We start from the raw sequence: 20,500 nt of genomic DNA, 5'->3' as shown, positions 1-20,500 counted from the left end.
GCTAATAATGCCCTACCACTTGAGCCACGGCTCTATTTTTGGCTTTTTACAGGTTAATTGGAGATAAGAGTCTCACCGACTTTCCTGCCTAGGCTGGCTTTGAACCACAATCCTCAGATGTCAGCCTCTGGAACAGCTAAAATTGTAGGCACAAGCCACCTGCACCACACATGAGATGGTTTCTAGCATCTCTGGGAACTTCTACCTTCCAAGTACCCAGAATTAGAGGCCCCACAGGCTGATGCTGTGATAAACAGCAAGTGAAGTTTACAGGTTATTAGAGGGCTTTCTGCAAATTTGCTTGTTTTCCTGCAAGATGTCTGAGTTTTTGTTGTTTAAGGAAAGTGAGAGAAAAATAAAAGCATGAATGGACTGTACTTAAAAATTTCCTTCATAGACTGTATTTGTTAAACCAGTCTTGGAGAAATGCAAAACTTTTAATTGGCAGAGAGGTTAACCCCCCTGCCCCGTCTTACTGGCTACTCCATAATATATGCCCCAAGTAAAGTATGACTCACATTCATTCCCCCCACAGTCCCTGTCTGTGTCTCTATTTTTAGTGTCTTACTGAGCCTGGTTTGCAGATTGGTGCCAGCTTGGAACCCTTGTCTCTCTAGGGATGCCAGGGTGATGGACTGCAGGCATTCTAGGTGAAGGAGACTGGGTGGTCTCCATCCAGCCTTGGCCTCATGGAGGTTTAGTACACCTGATGGAGATGGGCCTCAGTGTCCTGAGCTGGACTGAGAGGTGTGCCAGGCTGGCTGTCCACACAAGGAATGTTACTCCTCCTCACATGGCTTTAACCTGAATGGACATGGGCAACCAATGGCCTCTGCTCATGGTGTTTTTCCCTCATGAAAAAGCATTGCTTTGATATTGTCCTGCTGAAACAGAAGTGTGCTTGGACAGCTCCAAGCCCCTAGGAGGCAGCTCCCTTGGCAAGCTGTGTGCATGTTGCTGTTGTGTTCTGGTATTTGAGCTACCTTAACCTTGCCAGCTCTATCCATTGATCAGGTTAGCTAAGACCAGTTTCAGAAGATCTGCGCTTGGGTGTACATGAATGTTCATACATGAATCATGTGTCTCTGCTTCCCACAGTTACCTGTTTCTACAGCTCTGTTCCCTGCCCCACATTTAAACCAGTATTCCAGATCTCTAACAGTTGGCATGTGAAGGGCACTAGACTAAAAGCCTGAGTCCCTGCCATATTCTCACCACCAAGGACTGGAGTGGAAATGGGATTTGAGTATCTGATGAAAGGCCTCTTAACTATAGAGTTATTTGAGTGTCAGGTGGTATTAGTAACCATTGGTATTGTATACTTATTTTTAAACTGAATACACATTATTCAGAACTTAGTGAGAACCATGCTTTTCACAGTCACTGAGGCTCTAGTGATGAGTAAAACTCTTTCCCCATCTCATGGAGCCCACACTGAATGGCTCTCAGCCTTTCATGGTGGACATAGTCTTCAGATCAATGCGAACCACCCAGAAAGCAACAGTCTTCTGAGTGCGCCCAAGTTGACCCCTCTGCAGGGAGGGAAGACAAGTAACCCTTCCAAATAGCCCCCGGGTAGCTGCTGTCACTAGAACTTCTAAGGAAAGACCCTGGGAGGGGGTTCTGGGAGGAGTGTCACGTACTTCCATGTTCTGGCTGGTACCTTCACAGATTGTCTGAAGTCTAGCTGAGAGGGCTCAGAGCCTGCCAGGTCTATGAGATTAGGTTTGTTCCTGCATTGTTCCTTGCCTGAGTTCAGCTCCAGGTGTGGCCCAGCAACTTGGCAATAGCCAGGATGTGGGCACCTAGGTGGACAGGACTTGGAGCCATTACTGATCCCTTGCTCTGAGAGTCATAAGGCTCCTGAGGTGACTGGCTGAGGAATTGTTACCCTCTGGTCCTGTTGCCCAGTTCCAAATTTCTATGGGCAGGCAAGGAACTAGATCAGCTAAAACATATTTTTTAAAGAAAAATAAAGTAGAATCATTTTTGTTTGATTTGAAGATGTCTAAAGCTGCAGAAATCAGGACTGTGGTGTTGGTAGGAAAGACACACAAAAGTCAACGGAAGATAGAGTGCCCAGAGGAAGGCCCATACTAGGACAACCCACCAATATTTGTCAATGGTACAAAAGCAGCCCCTCGGAGGCATGCTGCCAGACATCCATAGACTTTCAGATAAAGAACAAAAATCAAAATAAACTCTAGCTCCTTAACCTAAACTGTATGCATATAGGAATTCAAGGCCTGGTATTGGTGGCTCACATTTGAATCCTAGCTACCCAAGGAGGCTGAGATCTGAGGATCATGGTTCAAAGCCATTCTGGGAAGATAAAACCAAGAGACTCTTATTTCCCATTAATCAGCAAAAAGCCCAAAGTGAAAGTGTGACTCAAATGGTAGAGTGCTAGTCTTTAGTGAAAAACCTAAGCAAGAGCTCTGGGCCCTGAGTTCAAGCCCCAGTACTGGCAAAAAGAAAAAGGAAAACAAAAGCAATTCAACTGAGTCATAGACTTAAATGTAGAATGTACAACTTTTAAAAGAAAATGTGACAAATTTTTACCAAAGACATGAATCAAAAAGGTGTGTTTGTATATATGTATACATGTATTTATATATGTATATAAATTTTATATATAAAATATAAATTATATAATATATAATTTTTACATATACATGTATGCATATTTATACACACATGTCATATATATTTATATACAAGTACAAATTTTGGACTTAAATTTTGGCCTACAAAATAGTCTGTGACTAGAATAAAAAAGATCTATAGACTACTCAGAGAAAATGTTTAAAAACACATATCTGAATGCTGGGTGCTGGTGGCTCACACTTGTAATCTTAGCTGCTTAGGAGGCTAAGATCTGAGGATTTCAGTTCAAAGCAAGCTAGCCAGGGAAGTTCCATGAAACTCCTATCTCCAATTAACCACCAGAAAACTGGAAGTGGTGCTGTGGCTCAAAGTGGTAGAACACTTGCCTTGGGCAAAATAGCTCAGGGACAGTGCCCAAGTCTTGAGTTCAAGCCTCTTGACCAACAAAAAACAACACATATCTGATATCAGACTTGTATTTTGAATAAAGAACTCTCAAAACTCAACTGGTAAAAACAAAAACTTGTTTAATTAAAAAATGGACAGATTATATCAGTTTGTATTTCCCTGAAGCAGGTATTCACAGGGTAGTTAAGCACACACAGAGGTTTACCATTATCAGCCAAAAAAGGGCAAATGAACACTGTAGAGAGAGATCACTAGTAGCTAAAAAAAAAAAAAAAAAAATCCTGTTTGTTTCTAAATGCTGATGAGGCTGCAGAGAAAATGGGCTCCTCACAAGTTGCTGGCCAGGATGCAAAAGAGCCCTGCCAACTGGAACATAATTTGGAAGTTTTTTTTTTCAATAAGAATATACTTAACACTAATCCAACACGTCTTTATGAACATTTATTTTAGAGGAAAAATAAAAATGTATACATGAATTGAATAGCAATTTTGCCTATAATACCCATGTTAAAACAATCCAAACATTCTCTAGTAGATTAAGCAAACTGTGGTACATCCATGTCATGGGCAAATACTGAGTGAAGAAAAGAAATACATTTCTGATACAGGCAACAGCTTATAGGGCTTTCAAGGGGATTATGTAGCGTAAAAAAAAATATTGATCAAATACTGCATTATTCCATTCATGCAACATTCTAGAGAGGAGAAGATCATAGAGACAGAGCACAAGTGAGTGGCTGCCAGGCTGAAGGTCAGGGAGGATGAAGAATAGGACCACATAGAAGTAGCAGCTGTGGTCAAATGGTTCTGTATGGATTGTGGTGATGTCACACATGTACATAGAGAGGAATGGCAGAGAGCAGCACACATAGAAATGAGTGTCTGGAAGTTGGGATCTGAATATTGTTCATGGATGTGACCAGTATTTGTTTCCTGAGTTTGATTTTATAATATGTTACCTACATAATTATGGTTTCCCTTCAGTATCCAGCCATAGGGGATGGTTTCCAGAATAGCCTCTTCCCAATGCATACCATATTTATGCAAACTTACTTCCAGTCTGTTTCCAAGTCTTTGTCAGGAGGCATGTGGTCTCAGGAAATATGAGGTTGGTTGATACTCTATTTCCCCCCTGATATGAGTTGAGCCAAGTTTGAGAGGAACTTCTGGAACAGGTAGAGTTGTCTCCTAACAATTCCCCAAATAAGTCCTTCTGACTTTTCCACACTGGGCCCCGAGTCACAAGCTGAGATTGCAGTGGCATAAATGTGGTCCCTTCATTCATATCCATTTTCTTGCACTTCTACTAGGCTGAACTGTATCTCAGTGTCTGTTTAAAAGATGGACACTGGCAGAATATGAGGGAGAGGGTCACCAGTAGTGGATGTGGTTTGGAAAGAGCTCAGGAATTGAAGAGAACTTGGGCTTGTTGGGACCTTCCAAACTCAGGATATTCGTAGAGGTTTTCCTTCCTCCCTTCCTTTCTTTCTTTCTCTCTCTCTCTCTCTCTCCCCCCCTTTTCCTCTCTCCCCCTTCTCCCTCTCTCCCTCTTCCTCTCTCCCTGTCTCCCTTCCTTCCTTCATTTCCTTCCTTCCTTCCTTCCTTCCTTCCTTCCTTCCTTCCTTCCTTCCTTCCTTCCTTCCTTCCTTCCTTCCTTCCTTATTTTTTTCTCTTTATTTTTTCTCTCATTCCCCAATACTCCTCCTTCTCAGGAAACCCCAAGAGATGCCATTAATACAGATTTCTCCTCTGGCCCCCTTTGACACACTTGCTTTTGAAGGACCTGGAAGAGAAAGCTCTTTGTATGTGGTCAGAATAAACTCATTGTACACCCAGACAATTAACTCCTCAATGGGCTTGCCAGCCCCCTGGAAGGGCCAGCCCTGCTTCCCTTGGACCTCTTGGGCTCTATTCAGTCCCTTAAGCACACCAATGTTTGGGGGGTTTTGTTTTGTTTTGTTTGTTATTCTGAAAAGTCTTTCCTTGAGAATAGTCGGAGAGCGGATCAACATTGTCCCCCAGCCCCGCATTTATCTCCCCTCGCCAGCAAATGTCAATCAGGAATCAAAAAGCCAAACAGAGGAGGCTTTGAACGGTGTCATCAGGGGTCGAAGTGACTTCCAGCTGTCTGTGCGTGGGCCAGGCCTTCTCGCAGGGCGAGGAATTGTGCTGTCATACAAACCCATCGTCTGTATAGGCTCTCAGAGCCCATGTGAGGGCTGCACCTGCAAGGACAAGGCATGGGTGGGGGCTGGGGAACTGGGAAGGCCAGAGCTCTGCATCTGGGCAGTTTCCAATGCTGCTCCCTGCCTCTGGGGCCTTGAACACATCACTCACTTGCATTGACACTGCATTCTCTTTTTATCTGCCTGATTACTTCCTTTTCCCTTGCTGGTGGTACTAATAGATGAGGAGAGCCACCTGCATGAGAGGAAGCATTGCAAAATATGGAAATGCTGTTATTATTGTTGATCATGACTTCATCCTCTGAGAAATTCTCTCAGGTTTGCCTTCTTAATGTAATTTAATATTTCCAAATTATTTTTTCTCCCTCCTGGGAAAAAAAGTGATAATCTTTGAATTAGCTTTTTTTTTCAGTGTTCTATATTTTTCCCCTTTTAATATTTGGCTATGAGAGAGAGAGAGTCTTACTATTTCAGATCCAAGAAAAGTACCACACATCAGATATCAAACCATAATGTATCCATGTTATATTTATTTAACTCAAGGCCTCACACTTGCTAGACTGGCATGATACTGCTGAGCCATGCTTACAGTTTTGTTTCTTCCCTTCTCCCCCCACACTGGTTAATTTTAGTATAGGGTCTCCCTTTCTGCTTAGCGTATGCCTGACCCACAATCATCTACTGCAGGCTTGCTTGCTGGAATTATTGGCACACTAAGTCATCCTATGGAGATGGGAGTCTCAGGACATTTCTATCCAGGATGGTCTGGTCCTATGATCCTACTCTCTGCCTCTCTTTGTAGCTTGGGATGACAGATAGGTGTCTCTACAACTTTTTACGGGTTGAGAAGGCATCTCAAAAACTTTTCTTCCTGTTTTAACCTCAAACTGCAGTCTGCCCATTCTTAGCCTTCCAAGTATCAGATTTATTTTTCTTTAAAATGTATGGAACAGGGCTGGGAAGGTGGCTTAGTGGTAGAGTGCTTGCCTTGCATGTATGAGGCCCTCGGTTTGATTCCTCAGCACCACATAAGCAGAAAAAAAAAATGTATGGAACAATCTTACTCCCAAGTTAAGGATTGCTTAAATCATCTAGTTGCTGCCACCCGTTGATCTATCTCTGATGACTTTGGAACTTCCTCCCTTTTTGTATTAAGAATTTATTGAAGCATAACAAAACGTTTCACCCAATGTGAATGTACAGTCCAATGAAATTTAGTTACAGAGTTGTGAAGCCATCAAGAGAGACCATTTCCATTGCCCCAAAAGGAAACTTTGAGCCTATGATAGTAAAGGCCCACTGCTGCCTTCAGCCCTAGAGTCTCTTCTTTCTTTGTGGATTTACCTTTATTAGTAATATATATAATTACATATAAATGTAAGTATACAATATTTATATCTGCTTCTTTCATTTATCATAATGTTTTTGAAGTTCTTTATCTACACTGCCACAGACGTTACATTGCTGAGTAGTATCCTACTGTTATTTGGGCATACCACAAATTATTCACAGGTTGAGAGACATTTTGGATCATTTCAAATTTGAGGCTCTAGTTAACAATGTTGCTATGAATATTTGTGTATATGTCATTACATTTTTATTAATCTCTGATGGATTCCTAGGAGCAGAATTTGAGGGCTGAGTGCTAAGTTTATGCTTAGTTTTTTTTTTAAGAAATTGCCCAAATTCTATCTGTCCAATTGTGCATTCCCTACTAGCAAGGAACAAGGTTCCAGTTTTTCCACATCTTTGCCAACACTTGGTATTATCTATCATTTTTACTATAGCCATTCTAGTGTGAGCTTAATGGTATCTCATTGTAGTTATAATTTGTACTTTCCTAAAAGATATTGATCATCTTTTCATGTATTTATTTCCCATCTGGGGTGAATTATCTGTTACAATACTTTTGCCTATTTTATATACTTCTTTGTCATCTTATTGAATTGTAAAGTTTATCTCATTTTAAAACCTTGATAAGATTTTAATTTTGTAAATATTATGTTAAACAGGAACAGATGAATAAGATGGGATCACATAGTTCCTGGAAAGTTTTCTTAAATTTGTTGTTAGTATAAAGGTTATACTCAGAGGGGTTATAGTTATATACGTTGGATAAATAGTACCTTTCTTTTTGGACAATGTCACCCCTTCCCTTGCTCTCTCCCAGTTTTTCTGGAAAGGGTTTTACACTTACATGGCATCCTGAGTCCTGGTAGGCAGGCATCCTTCACTTTTAGAATAAGATATTGTTGCCCAAATATGCAAAATAAGGGGTTCAGGTTAATCAATTCCTTGGATATAAAGCAGGGATTGAACTGCAATGTCCCTTGGGACAAGGAGATCAGGGGTACTGGTAGAAACCTGCCTAGGGCCTATGGCAGGGCCTGGTGCTATTCCAAGGTGTGCCTGGAAACAGAATTGCTGTGGAACTTGGACCCAGGCCTTGGACATATGTTTGGTAGTAGAGTTGTGCTTCTTTGCTGTGTCAGAAGCCAGGTGCCCGGGTGTCCGGAGATGATGGTTAGAAGGTCCTGTTGGCTTTGGCTTGGCTTCCTGGCCTTTGGGCATGCTGGATTTCATAGGTGGCTGCTGGCAGCAGGACACTTTGTCTTTTTTCACTTCATAAATATTTCCATCTAGGGCCTTCCCTGTGGCAGAGCAGCTGTATCTCTTCACCCTTGGTGACCCTGCCCTGCAGGACTCATTCCTGCATCTGGCTTCACGCTCTGTAGGCTTCTGTGCCTGTGTCTTTAAGCCATGGCAGCTTTCCACCTGCAGAAGTGTGCATCTTCCCTGGGAATTCTTCCTGACTTCTTTGGGCATAGACATCTGCTGATGGCCAGACCAGATGGGCAGTCCCAGGCTCTCATCTGGATGACAGGAGAGGGGAACAGAATGTTTTCAGTTATCTTTCTCCAGACAGAGATAATAGTTATTATACTATGAAAGGATTTAAGTGTCTCCTGAATATTAAAACATTGCACAAGCCACTTTACATTTGAGTTCTCACCATCCTCTCTCAGAATATTTTGATCTCTCCCTTTCCCTTTGTTAACTCTTAGACTCCTGTGAGAAGTATTTACACTGTGAGCTCTGCTTCCGGCCCAAAGCAACTAAATGAGCATTGCAGCTGCCAAAAGACTCCACTCGGTGGCTTGTTGAATTCAATGGAACGAGGTGTTAATAAGTCAGGGGAAGTGATGCTAGTTTAAAAAATGACATTGTGTGGCTCTTTTCTGCATTTATTCTTCCTCTGTGACTTCCAGATCAAGCTCTTTCAGTTTGACATCAAAAGACACCTATTTGGGATCCAATTCAGGACAATCCAGTAATCAGTGCAGTACCTTCTCTCTTCTTGCTACCTCTCATTCCTTGGGATGATTGTCAGGGTTTGGGGTTGCTCTGGCTCCTATGAGACTTGGGTCTCTGTGTCAGCTCATGACAATAATCAGGTCAGGTGTCACACAGTTGTCAAGTTGTGGGTTTCAGCCTTCAGGAAGGGTGTGGTTCTGCATAGTCTTAAGATTCCATTGGTTATCTTGGCAGTGGGAGCTCCTGCCTGTAATCCCATTTACCTAAGAGCCTCAGATCTGAGGATCTTGGTTCAAAGCTAGACCAGGCAGACAAATCTGTGAGACTGTTATCTTCAGTGAACCAGAAAAAAGAAAACAAACCAAAACAAACAAACAAGTGGAGGTGTGGCTCAAGTATCAAAGGTCCAGTCTTGAGTGAAAAAACTAAGGGAAAACAAGAGGCCCAGGGTTCAAGCCCCAGTACCAACATAAATAAACAAATAAATAAGGAAGTAAATAGGATAGATTCCAAGGGTAGAGATCACAGTTCTATTCTATGTCCCTCTTCTGATAAGCTACAGGGAAGTGAGCCGAGGATACTGGGGTCGAATGACTGAGTTGTTAATGGTGGGCTGACTAGTTAATGCCCAGAGAACATAGTGCTCTGTTGTAAATGATGTCTGGGGGTCTTGGGAGAGGAGGAATGGTGTAATCATCAAACCTTGTGAAAAAGTAGTGCTCAGCCTTTCTCCTCCCACTGAGAGAGAAAACAAAGCGAAATCTCTAAATCATGTCTTCTGCAAATGGGTGAAGATACCTGCTCTCAAGCTTCACCAAGGAAGTGAAATTGTTTCTTGGGAGGTTATAAGTGTGGAAACATATTGTTTTACTTATAAACCACAAATATCTATATTTAGCACATGAACAGATATATTAATCTCATTAAAATTTTACAACAGGGATTGGAGGCATGACTCAGTTGGTAGAGCACCAGCATCAGGTACTATGTTTGAGTCCTAGTCTCAGACCTAAAAAAAAAAAAGAACAGAAAAGAAAAGGAAAGGACATTTTATTATGGAGGTGATTAGGAAAATAATTGGTTAAAAATATGTCTAAATGTGTGTTGATGAAAAAAAGACAGAAAGTGCTAAAGATTTGGGACATTGATGGAAGTAAGTCAGAATCCTGGGAAGTAACAAACAAAACTGGTCCTAATTCTTGACTGCAGAGGTTCTGCAGAAGGAGCTGCCAACACCACTGGAACGATAAACATTAGGACTTTCCACAGGGAACTCCCCACTCCTGTCTTCGAAATTAGAACTTTGAAAGCCACACTGGGGTAGTTTCTGTGATTTCCCATATCATCTGCCATTTGATTTGCCATACCTCCAGTTGGAAATTGGTGTGCATGCTGCTTCTCTGTTAAAAATGGTCTCTTTGGCTGGGCACTGGTGGCTCATGCCTGTAATCCTAGCCTCAGGAAGCTGAGATCTGAGGATCAAGGTTCAAAGTCAGCCTGGATAGGAAAGACCATGGGACTCTTCTCTCCAATAATCTACCTACCCTGCCCCCTGAAAATTCTGGAAGTGGAGCTGTGACTCTGAGTTTGAGCCCCAGGATGGACACTTAAAAAATAAACAAAACTGTTTTTAAAAATGATCTCTTTAATGTGCTGAAGAAAGTATTCTTATCTTCCTTCTTGTCCCTTTTAAGTGAGAAGGAGAAACAGCTAGGATTTTTGGAAAGGAATAGCACTCAAGTCTCTTATTTTTCTTCAGCTTTTTAATCAGGGCCACTAGAGAAAGATTCTGAGCAATGTGCTGGTGGCTGGCACCTATAATCCTAACTACTCAAGAGGTTGAGATCTGAGGGTGGAGGTTTGAAGCCAGCCTGGATAGGAAAGTCTGTGAGACTCTTATCTCCAATTAATGACCAAAAAAACCTGCCAGTGGAGCTATGACTCAAGCGGTAGAGCATCAGACTTGAGCGAAACACAAGAATGAGACCCTGAGTTCAAGCCCCAGTATTAGCACCAAAAAAAAAAAAAAAAAAATCTGAGCCAGTATTTTTCAGAAGAGGATAGTACCAATTCTAGGGACATCTGGTTTTGATGTCTTAAGGACTGCCAGTATTATTCTAGCATACCTGGCCAAAGCTCCAGGCTGCTGGGGAGGAGGTCCCTCCTCATTCTGCATAGGCACAGGGAGGAACACAGCTGGCAGAGACATCTGGGTTTCCTCAGATTCATGAGAAAGGGCCCTCTGTCACCATGGAACTAGCATGTGCTAGTGCCCTGGTGTGGTGTGCACACACCTGGATTCCTGGATTTGGTTTACTCTTTATATCTCTCTGATTCTCTCTTCTTCTTCCTCCTCCTCCTTCTCCTCTGCTGCTGCTGCTACTGCTGCTGCTGCTTCCACTTCCGCTTCCCTTTCTGCTTCCTTAGTCTTTTTGTCTTCTTCTTCGTTGGTCTCTTCATTGGGACCGGGCCATGTACAAATCCCAACCATTCAACAGTGCTGGAGAGTAGATAGTATTTACCTCAATAATGGTAGTCTCTTTTCGCTTCTTTCTAACCCTCAATTCAGATGATGGTTCCAAGCCGACACCCACGATGGAGACCCAGCCCATGTTTGATGGAGATGGTAAGTCTGAACTACTTCCAGTTCTCCTTCCAGCCATTTTCAGATTGGGGAAAAGGCCTTACCTTTAAATGGTTGCTTCAGCTTCATTACCATTATTTTCTACTTTAATTTCAATCTTTTTTCCAGTGTAAGCTGAATTGTTTTAACCTTTTAAAAAATATGAATCCTCCAAGGAGTTCATATTGCTACACTCCCATTGGCACAATGCACCTTCCTACTGGTACATGTTCCACTTCTGGAAAGGTCTTCTGCTCTCCTCAGGCTTCCTGTTTCCTGTTGTCCAACAACCACACAGAGCCTGGTCAGACCCTCTGAGCTGCCAAGACCAGGGAATCATAGTCTGAAAAGCCAAAAGGCTAGCAAAGCCAGAAGTGCCCCTTCTGTACCTGAATTAGCACTTTCAAATGTCTGCCTTGTGCCTTACATGGGGCAAGGTCCCTAGGGGATGAGAGGAAGAGTCTATGAATACCAACTTTTACTCTCAAGACAGTGGCAACCCTAGAGAGCTTTGCAGGCTAAATTCCATGGTCTCCATTTTCATTTATGGGAGATAGGGGTTACAGTGATTAGGGAAGAGCATCTGTAGAGAGGTGGGTCTTGAACTAGATATTGCAAAGGAAGGGGTATTCTAGTCAGCGAAGGGGGGGGGGGGGGAAACTGGTCTAAACTAGAAGGGAGAGTGACCGGGATGGGACACAGAGAGGGAAGTGACTGGTCAGTGGGGCTGGTCTGGCTGGGGTTGTACAGAGTTGGAGAAGGAGGAATTCTAGTGCAGGTGAAAGAGTACTCATGATAGAATAGAGGGAGATGTCCCTGGAGGTAAGATAGAAGACTTGGGTGCTGAGGTCTGGCCTTCATTCAAGGAGGTGCTACTCAGGGCCTCTAATCTTCAGGGACTTTTCTGACAGCTGCAGATTGCCCTGAGCAAGAACAGGCAGCTTGACAAAGTGAGTTCCAGGAAGCCTGACAAGGTTCAGTGTCTAGGGCAATGTGAAGCAAACACAAAACAGTAGATGAGTGTATCCAGGCCTGGATCATGAGATATAGGACAGAGAGATAAAAGGAAAGGATAACACTGGTTGACCTCACTGCTAAAGATGTTCCTAGAACAGGCTCATCTTTGGGAAGGACTGAAAGGTAAAATATCCTTTGCCATTGGTTCAGTTAGTGGAGTATGGGTGAGTCTGTGACTAAAAATTCAGATGTCTTCATGATTCACAAAGGTCCTTGGTTATTGGAAAATGTGGATCCTGGAATGCTAGGGAGGAAATGGAGATCATAGCATCTTTGGAGACCTGCCCAGAATCTTCACTGAAGGCCTGTCACTCTACAGTATTTTCAGGGCCACTAAAGAACACCAAACCTGCTGTCCGTGGGGTAACCAGGTCACCCCAAGGATAATCAGGTCCTGAGAGCTTGGCGGGACCCTCGAGCACTCAGTAAAAGCACTCAGCCTGAAACTTCTCAAGGAAACCGTGAGAAGGGGGTTAGAGCATGTGTTAGATCCAGTCCTTTCTTGCCCATGTGGAGCAGAGACTCAGCAAGCTGAGTCTGCTGTGGTTCAACTGTTTCCTCTGAAATGGTCTCTGTGGTTGGTTTGGCGTTTGCTTGTTGATTTACCTCCTTTAAATCTTCTTCCCGGGAAGCAGCTGAGAGGGACTTGGCTTGGCCTGTGTTCCTCACCTCCTGGGATAATATTTTTATTCCTGGATGGAGTGGCTCAGGGCCTCGGGACTCTGACTACTCTGCCTCCCACTGCAGGATGCCCTGGCTGGCTCTTGTGAGCCTGTGGGGAGAAGAGCTTCCGTTGTGAGGGATGGAGAGCGTGCTGGCCCTGGGACTAGGTGGCTATGTTATGAGGGTGGTATCGATGAAGCCCTATACCTCAGACTTTAAAAAAAAAAAAACTTATTAAAAGTCTCTTACACTCCATGACACATGTTTCTCTTTCCCCAGATCTTCTTTCTCTCTTGAATCTCTTTCTCTCTCTTTTTTCTAGAAATCACAGCTCCTACCCTGTGGATTAAGCATTTGGTAATCAAAGATTCCAAGATGAACAACACCAACGTAAGAAATTCAGGTAAATAATCTTCCTTGGATTATATAAACCTAAATCACCTCCAGGACCCCATTCCCCCATGTTGCTTTATGACTACCTATTATGATATATTTTTTTTAAAGAACAAGGTCTTTCTCATGTGACCCAGAACAGCCTTGAACGTGAAATATTGCTGAATTCACCCTCCTAAGGGCTGGGATTACAGGTTATACTACCAAGCCTGGCTTTAAAATCTTGTTGGTCTTTCATTTCTACAGCTATAAAACAAGGAGTTTGAATAAGTTCATCTCTTTCAACTTTAATTTTCTTCAGTTATTCTCTCAGGTAGTTGAACCTTGTAGCTAAAATAGTATGTTGGCTGTATGTTTTAACATTCTGATCTACAAGTTCTATATGCTATGTGGAAGAGTTTGAAAGAAGAACGGCTGGATGTAAGAAGTTGAACTTTAAGTCTGGAGAGGCCTGCTTTGGTATGTTTCTATGGTTCTAAATGCTATGTACAGTCATCTCTTTTCTGATATGATCTTTTGGGGATTTTTGTGAGTGGTCAGGTTTTGGTATGATTTAACTCTGAAGGAAGCTGACAGTTTCTGAAGGGTGATCAGATTTGTAGAATTTATTTGTAGAGTTTATTTACCATTGACAAAGACCAAAGGCAATCAAGTTCATTTGCCATAAATAAAGACTAAGTTTCATCCACAGGAAATGTATTAACAAACCAAATCTGTATCTCTTACAGAGAAGATCCTTCTTTCAGCTTCAGTATTTCTCTGTTGTGAGAAATATTACTTTGTATAATTTATGTCTGGTGGTTGAATTTAGTTGTCATGCTATATGCCAGCTCTGTCCTACAGGGGGCAGTGTGGGAGCTAAAGTGCAGGTCTGGGGCAAGAGGTGAATCCAATAGGAACTTGTGGATTTTATCAGTGACTTGACTGGTCTTCATGTGCCTGACTCTGTTGGGTACAAGATGAGTGTGGAAAGGTAAGATAGATGGAGACAGTGTGAACTCCTTTAGACCAGAGTCTGTGACAGAATAATACAGTGGTGAAAGCACAAGCATGTGAATCAGCAAGATCTAGGTTCACATTCTGGATCCAACATTTAGTGAGTGATTCTATTAACTCCAATAATCCCTGCAGGGCCTCAGTTCTTATCTGTAGATGGAATTATGATCTATCCTTCAAATGACTGTAGTTAAAAGTTTACTAAACCGATGTTCTGAATGGTACTTGACTGAAGCCTGGCTGAGTGACAGATAGCAAGTGTATGATAAGTTGTATGTGCATCTATTATAATCATCATTGTTAGTAAGAACAACATAGATCTTAATGATTGTGCTTATTGTGAGAATTCTTCAACTTAGAAAGACTGTCTGATTGGCACATCAAGCAAAAGTATCCTCACACAGGCTTCTTCTAAAGATTTCCCTCTTCTCCTCATTACTAATTATGCAAATAGGATAAGCTTACATAAGAGATGTAGGTTTGGTGCCTGTAGTACCACATGCTGGAAATGACAGTTGCAAATGATCTTCTCTGTCCCTGAGACCCTGCAAGGCCCCAGAGAGAAGATTAATTCTCATTCTGTAACCAAGTGGGGGACAGGAGGCTGAATGCTCTGAATGCATTCCCTTTTGCTGGAAACACTCACTTGGCATTTAGCAATTGTTTTCAGGAATTTCTTTTCCATCTACTCAGGTTATAGCGTCTGCAAGGGCAAGGGCTTAAATGTCTTTTACTGTCTATTATAGAATATAGCTCAATGGACTCCTTTGCTTCAAGGATGATAGAAAATCAGACTAACACTGTCATAGTAGGTCATCTTGTCAAATCCTGAAAACCTTTACATTTGTTATCTTAACCAAGCCTCTTTTACCATAATCCTATGAGATAACTATCATTTCTGCCACCATCTTATATAAGAGATAAAGGCAGAAAGAGAGAAGAAGTGACATGACTTGGGTCATAGCTTGTAAGTAGTTGGACTAGAGAAAGCTAGTCATATGTGGGAATCAAATACCTGTCTTCTTAAGCTGCATTCTCTGAGTGGACGAATTGGTGATATCAAGTTCTGTTTCCCTTCCCTACTCTGCTTATGTCGCTTCCTATTGGATGAGTATAGGGTCATGCTGAGAGATGGTTCCCAGGTAGATGCAACCACTTCCTTTTTGGAGTGACCTAGCCATCTTTATTGTTTTTCCTCAGAGTCTCAGGTATGTCTGTTTTCACATAGGTCAGGACAGTGGCCAAAGAATGGAGAGTTCCCTGGGAATAACTGAGACCAAAAATAATTATGAAATATCAATCCTAGTAATCTTCATCATGGTCACCTGGCCATAATGATTAAGTGCCTGCCAACCTTTTTGATGGAATTATAGATAGAAGACACAGTTTCACAAAGGGCATGTAGCAGATATTTTGGCAAATGAAGTTGTATTGGAATATAGGCACACTCATTTTATCTATGTATTATCTGTGGCTGTTTCCATCTATGTAAGTTTGAATGGCTGTGGTAGAGCCTGTATAATGTGCAAGGCTTAAAGTATGGACTTTATGATCTTTTACAGAGAAACTTTGCTGGTCCCTAGCATATATGATTGACTAGAGGAATTGGATAGGAGTGTGTATATGGGGTTGTCTCTCAAGGGTTTTTGGTCCCTTTGTAGACCAAGCAGAAGTAGGAGTTGCGGCTCCTGAGCTGCTTCTTGACCTGCCCAGGTAAGCCTGCATTAGTACAGGAATTCCCAAGACTGCTCACAAGGTTTCATCATCTCATATGGACCATTCTCAAGCTCTTCCATCTCATTCCCACATGTCCTTGGGTTGCTAAGAAACATCCTAAGGGTCTGGTTTTTGTAGGCAGTGGGGCATAAACCCATGTAATAGTCAAGTATGGCTTTGGAATCAGATGTACCCACAGGCCCAGTTTCAAAGCTAGCTTCTCACTGATAGGATGGGTGATCTTGGGAGGGTTAAACAACTTCCCAAGTCTTGGCTTACTTTCACAACAAATGAAATAGGTACCTTGAAGGATTTCTGTAAGGATTCATGCAGATATATAATTTTAGGCACATAGTAGGTGCATTCTCGTGACTTAAAAACAAAACAAAGCAATGGCTGCCCCAATAAAGGGTATTTATTTATTATGCTAGTCCCTTTTCACATGTTGGCCCTGTAGGTTTAATGAAGAGTCAGATATACTTTGATGAAAACTTGTATCTGGACAGCTAGCTTTGGGAAGGACTGGAGGCTTGGGCGTCAAATGCCTGACAGTGTTTTCTGTAAAAGTTGAATGGAGGATTCTGCATTCAAGCAAATGTCTGATACTTGTAGGGGAAGTTCGGCCCCAACTCTGTAAAGTCTACCTGGGTGAGAACTCTACCTCTCAACTGTCTCAGAGGAGAAGCAAGAAGGATATTCCAGTTTCTTTTACACCCCAAACATCCTTTTTTCACACTCAGACCCTGTGACGCCAGTTTTGGGTTTTGGCCTGGGGACTGTTGATGTTGGAAATGTTCCACTGGGTGCCTGAAGTTGTGCAATAACATGACACACATGCCTGCAGACATATCCAGTCTCTCCTCCTGGAGGTTTTGGTCCTTGTTTTAAAGGCTTTGTCACATGCTTAAATTATGGGCAATGTCACCCATAGGTGTTTAGGTGTCTACAGATTTGGCCTTCTCTTCCATTCTTATCTCCATTGTCCTTTTCCTGCGTGTACCATGGCATGACCCCCATTCATGGAGCCATAAACCCTTTTATGTGAGGAGGAGTATGTACCTGTCCAGCAAACACCCTGGACTCATCATAGATGAAGACTGGATAGAACCTCTACTGCTTTTATAAGAAAATAAAGCTGGGCGCTGGTGGCTCACGCCAGTAACCCTAGCGATTCAGGAAGCTGAGATCTGAGGATTGCAGTTCAAAGCCAGCCCGGGGAAGGAACGTCCTCGAGACTCTTATCTCCATTTAACCACCAGAAAACTGGAAGTGGCACTGTGGCTTAAGTGGTAGAGTGCTTGCCTTGAGCTGATGATCTCAGGGACAGCACCCAGGCCAAGTTCAAGCCCCACAGCTGACAAAAACAAAAAACAAAAACAAAACAAAACAAAAACCTGATTTTATACCAGGGATTATCCACCAAGGCATTTTTTGAAAAACTCTTAGAGCTTAAACTGTTTTTTTAAAAAAAATTTTTACCATCTACATTTTATTGAAGAGTATAAAGAGATGAAATAAATGACAAGAAATAAGCTTCATCTCATTCTTTCTCCTCTCCTCTTTTCTTATCTTCTTTCCTCTCTTCTTACTTCTCTCCTCTCTTCTCTCTTCTCCTCTCTCCTCCCCCTCTTCCTCTTCTTCTCTTCTTCTTCCCCCTCCTCTTCTTCCCCCTCTTCTTCCTCCCCCTCCTCTTCCCCCTCCTCCTCCTCCTCCTCCTCCTCTTCCTCCTCCTCCTCTTCCTCCTTCCCTTTCTCCTTCTCCACCCCCTTCTCCTTCTTCTTTACCCTTCTCCGCCCCCCCCCTCCTCCTTATTTTCCCCCACATGCACATACACATAGCACAGACTCCGGGCCTAGTACTTGCTCTGTTTCTGAACCACATACTCAAGCCCCAGGCCTATCCTTTGGTTTCTAATTTGACCATATGCAGACTTTATGTCTCTTTGTGTCTGTATGTAATATATTTGTCTTTTCCCCCTATATGATAAAATTCTGTGATTCCTCCCCAGAGAAATCCACGGTGTCAAGAAATGGGGTCATGTACATTTCCTTCTCTTCATGCATCACAACAACCTTCCCTAGGCCCACATCTAATAACCCTCTACGCCAAGGGGTTGGACTATATCTCATAATCTCTAGTTCAGTGCTTTGATTTTCCCTATTGTATCCCTATCTCTTTCTCTCCTTTCTTCCTGTCCTTTCTAGTTAAATGGTGATCAGATTGGGAACTTCAAGAAGGTTCTAGAATGTGACCCTGTGAGTTAAACCCAAGAGCACCATGCCTTTCCTCCCTTGCCTCCTTGGCCAGCAAGGCTTCTGCCAGTACATCCGTGAATGAAGCAGCCTGTGATACCTCTGTTTCCTGGAGACAGTCACCAGCAGGAACACAGGTGGAAATGCATGTCTTACAGGTTTTGCCATGAAAAAAATATTCCCATCTCTAACATGAGAGGGTCAGTGTTTTCCCAGGACACCACAATGTGTGTCACAGGAAAGCTTTCCACAGCTGCCCTGCCATTACCTGTTGGGGCAGATCCTTGCTCTTCTAGGCCTGTTTTGGGCCTATCGGCCACATCATGGACCTTTTTTTCCTCATCCAGGAAGTTCTTGATGGGTTCGTTGCTATGCTTGGTATATGGGGTCACTGAGGCAACAGCACCTCCTGGCTGGATTGCCCAACTCCCAAGCCTGCCCTCCTGGCCCACGGAGAAACCACAGGCTGATGTAATGACCTGGAGCCTGGAAAAATAAACAGCTCGCAAGGAAACCAGCAGTAGCCGTCGTAAGCAAATACTCCACAACCACCTGGAATCTCGCACATGACGTGATTGGGAGGAAGAATGAGTAATCCGCTAACGTTAGCAATTGAGGACGGGTCTGGGCTTGTGTGCATTTAAAATATCTCTATAAAACAAACTGGGGATATTTATTTCTATAACTGGCCTTCTGGATACCTGCCCATTGATCTCTTGCAGGTGCCTTGGTCAATTCTGGCCAATAAAATTGGCATGGGGATGGGACCAGGTGGTCATCCCTAGAGCTTTCTCCATAGCAACCAAGACTTTTTTTTTTTTTTTAAACCATTTCTCTAGTTTTCTCTTTATTGAGAATCAAAAGGGAAAAGCTCCATGATCAAAAGCCCCATAGTTGAAGTGGGGGTTTTAATCACACTTAGAGGCCCCAGAGAGCCTAGCTTACCATCTATTTTTTACCTCATTTGAGAATCAGCCTTCTTAGTTCCCCAGCTCCTTTGTCCCCATTGTCTTCTTGGAACACAGCTGTAGTAGTGGGATGGGAGGTGTGTGGATGCTGATCCAACCTCTGGGACTCACTCCTCCAGCAAAGGTCTTATTTCTAGCAATGAGTTTATATACTGTTTGGTATTTGACAGCAAAAACATATGTCCAAATATTTTCTTTTTCTTTGTTACTAAGATCCTGCTCAGGTTTTTATAGTTGGCTTGTTCCAATTTGCAGGAAGTCAGTGATGGTCTCTGCTTTGGTCTGAACATCCTCATTTTGTATTTATTTGTACAATGACTTTGGAAGTAAACATTGTATATCTATCTATCTATACATATATACATATGTGTATGTTTATGATATATGTCATATATATATATACAGATATGCAACACTGGGGAATAAAGTTAGGATATTTCTTTTTGCTTGTGTCCTGGCACTGGGCCTTGAATTGAAGGAGTGGGTACTGTCTCCTAGCTTTTTTGTTCAAGGTTGGTAACTCTACCAGTTGAGCCACAGCTCCACTTCTAGCTTTTCAGTTGTTTTTTTAAATTGGAGTGAGGAATCTCATAGATTTTTCTTGCCTGGGCTAGTTTTGAACTATGATTCTCAGATCTTAGGCTTTTGAGTAGCTTTGACATTTCATCTTAACAATTTTTTTAAAGTATCTTTTCCATCTTCCTTTTGTGCCCTCTTTTTCTTCATGTTTGAAATTTTGTCTTCTAACTTTTTTTTTCTTTTTCTTTTTCTTTTTTTTTGTCAGTCACTGGGCTTGAACTCTGGGCCTGAACACTGTCCCTCAGCTCTTCACCTCAAGGCTAGTGCTCTACCACTTGAGCCACTGCACCACTTCCAGTTTTCTGAGTGGTTTATTGGAGATAAGAATCTCTTGGACTTTACTTCCCGGGCTGGCTTAGAACTGTGATCCTCAGATCTCAGCCTCCTGAGTATCTAGGATTACAGGCATGAGCCACTGGCACCTGGCTGTCTTCTAACTCTTGTTCCTTAAAGTACAGAGCCTGTCAAGTCAACTTAGTTATTGGGAAAAACTAAGAGACGATTTGCTATTTTTTAGAACCTGTCATTGCAAAACTGCTTTGAAGCATTTCCTATTCTTTTTGGAGGATGGGCCATATCTGCTTGCTTCATGGCATGAGTCAAAAGAAACAGGAAGGTATCTAAAACTTTGGATCTGAGTCAGATGATGCTTTGGGGAAAGAGCTCAGAAGAAAAATGACTACAAATGCTATATAGAGGCAATCATCGCAGAGGAATTTCTATCTTGTTTTCTCTCTGCCCTTTGGAGCTCAGCAGCTGTCTGTGTGGGAAGGAGAG

General features: G+C 42.5%; 1 protein-coding gene across 3 annotated transcripts in view; it reads left to right on the top strand.

The window, feature by feature from the left end:
- Smoc1 (SPARC related modular calcium binding 1) overlaps positions 1-20,500 on the top strand; it is a 167,783-nt gene that overhangs the window by 115,169 nt on the left and 32,114 nt on the right. For 2 of the 3 annotated variants that reach the window (XM_070031215.1, XM_070031207.1), the window contains exons 6-7: positions 11,053-11,142; positions 13,142-13,222. In XM_070031215.1, the coding sequence (XP_069887316.1) occupies positions 11,053-11,142; positions 13,142-13,222 (171 nt within the window). The remainder of the gene's footprint in view (positions 1-11,052; positions 11,143-13,141; positions 13,223-20,500) is intronic. The other variant, XM_070031224.1, reaches the window with a different exon arrangement.

The sequence above is a fragment of the Dipodomys merriami genome, unplaced genomic scaffold (genome assembly GCF_024711535.1).
Source record: "Dipodomys merriami isolate MVZ:Mamm:240054 unplaced genomic scaffold, mDipMer1.0.p SCAF_1, whole genome shotgun sequence".
NCBI classification, from domain to species: Eukaryota; Metazoa; Chordata; class Mammalia; order Rodentia; family Heteromyidae; genus Dipodomys; species Dipodomys merriami.
The sequence above is the reverse complement of the archived record's forward strand: the minus strand, read 5'-3'. Positions and strand labels throughout refer to the sequence as shown.